The following is a 1,598-nucleotide window of genomic DNA, read 5'->3' as shown; positions in this document are numbered from 1 at the left end:
AATTTTGACTAATTTTAATAAATTTTAAAGCAATGTATAATTTAGTTTTCAGCAAGGCTACACAAGGATGAGCCATGAGATAAAAATACCAATTGAGCTATAATGATAAATTGGTAAAATATTTATTTTAGGCCACACATTTTAAAAAATTCATTGACAATCAACATTATTCAAACATTATCACAAGAATTTTAAAACATCAAACTAGTGTGCTCCTTTATCTTCACTCTAGCTTCGCTCTCAATTTTTTCTCTTTCTCTTTGATTTTTTCTCACTATATAATTTCTTACCGTAAATGGTCCAAGTCTTTAACATCAATGACTATATCTTTATTGTGCGATAGATCCAGGGACTTTAGGCGTCGAAACTTCTGTAACTAAAAAAAAAAAAAACACAAAAATAATACCAGCATAATATTTTTTATCAAATACACAAATACAACAATACAAATGTATCAAATACACAATGCAAAAGGACACTGCAACTCTATACATGTATTTACTCACTAAAATGGCAAAAATATGCTCAAAAAGTATAGCAAAGTAATGTTCACACATACACACAATGTACATGTGTATAATCCTTACTTGTGGCATTGTCTGTAGCTCATTACATGATAAATCAAGAGTCTCCACTGCAGGCATTAAAGGGAATGGAGGAATCTCTTTTAAACTGTTAGAGTGCAATAAGAGACAGACCAGATGAGGGCAGGAGTGAGGAGGTTCTTGTATCGTCTCAAGTTTATTTGAGGAAACATTGAGATATTCTAACTCAGACAGTGAAGTGAATAACCTAGTGGAAGAAAGTGAATTATATTGAATCTTCTCTCGTCTTTGCTCTTTCTCTCTCTTTAGTGAGAAGATTGACTGAACTAGGTAATATTCAAAACAACCATGGTGTACACATGTACATCAAGGGCCTTAACGCATATAAAATTGCTAGTTTAAAAAATATACTTATATTTTTATGGTTAAGTTTTCGCCCTAATACATACACATATACTTATACACACATACTTATACATGTACATACTTATACATTATACATGCACTTACTCTGGTGGTAGTTCATTGATTGAATTATAAGCAATGTGTAGTGCCTTGAGCTTCTTCAAACTAAAGAAAATAACATATACTTAATATAAAATACCTATTAGTAATACATACAGTACATACATGTAGGACATGTACATGCATGAGTGTCTCAGTCAGATATATATTTTAAATCCCATGGTATTTGTGTGTGTGTATTGTCCCTCACCTGATAATTGATTTGATGCTGCCTCCACTCAGTGAGCAGTTACAAGCTCTTAGCTCCACCAGTGGGTGTGGCTTACTCTGAGATTGCTTCTTCAAAGGAGAAGGTATCGACATTATCGGATTATTAGAAACATTGAGCTGAAGCAACCTAATGCATGTACAATAATGTACATGTATATATGTGTGTATATATATGAAAAAAACAAGACAATTATGCTGCAGTACATACACTGTACATGTATACCATGTATAATGGAATAGAATTTAAAATAATGTACATTGCAATTTTAGGAATAAAGCATACATTTGTGTACGTGTTGTATTGTAGCCTCTATATAA

General features: G+C 31.9%; 1 protein-coding gene across 1 annotated transcript; it reads right to left on the bottom strand.

Annotated features, from left to right (window-relative positions):
- Positions 1 to 264: 264 nt before the first annotated feature.
- Positions 265 to 1,406, bottom strand: LOC105316119 (PH domain leucine-rich repeat-containing protein phosphatase 2-like). Its single transcript, XM_011410928.2, has 4 exons — positions 1,261 to 1,406; positions 1,056 to 1,115; positions 588 to 792; positions 265 to 376 (listed from the first exon to the last, which is right to left on the bottom strand). Exons 1-4 carry the CDS (start codon positions 1,371 to 1,373, stop codon positions 287 to 289), a joined length of 468 nt encoding a protein of 155 aa, XP_011409230.1. The 5' UTR covers positions 1,374 to 1,406; the 3' UTR covers positions 265 to 286.
- Between the last annotated feature and the right edge of the window lie 192 nt (positions 1,407 to 1,598).

Source organism: Amphimedon queenslandica, unplaced genomic scaffold, assembly GCF_000090795.2.
Source record: "Amphimedon queenslandica unplaced genomic scaffold, v1.1 AMPQUscaffold_4917_Cont23107, whole genome shotgun sequence".
NCBI classification, from domain to species: domain Eukaryota; kingdom Metazoa; phylum Porifera; class Demospongiae; order Haplosclerida; family Niphatidae; genus Amphimedon; species Amphimedon queenslandica.
Note: the sequence above shows the minus strand (reverse complement) of the source record. Positions and strands in the feature narration are given on the sequence as shown.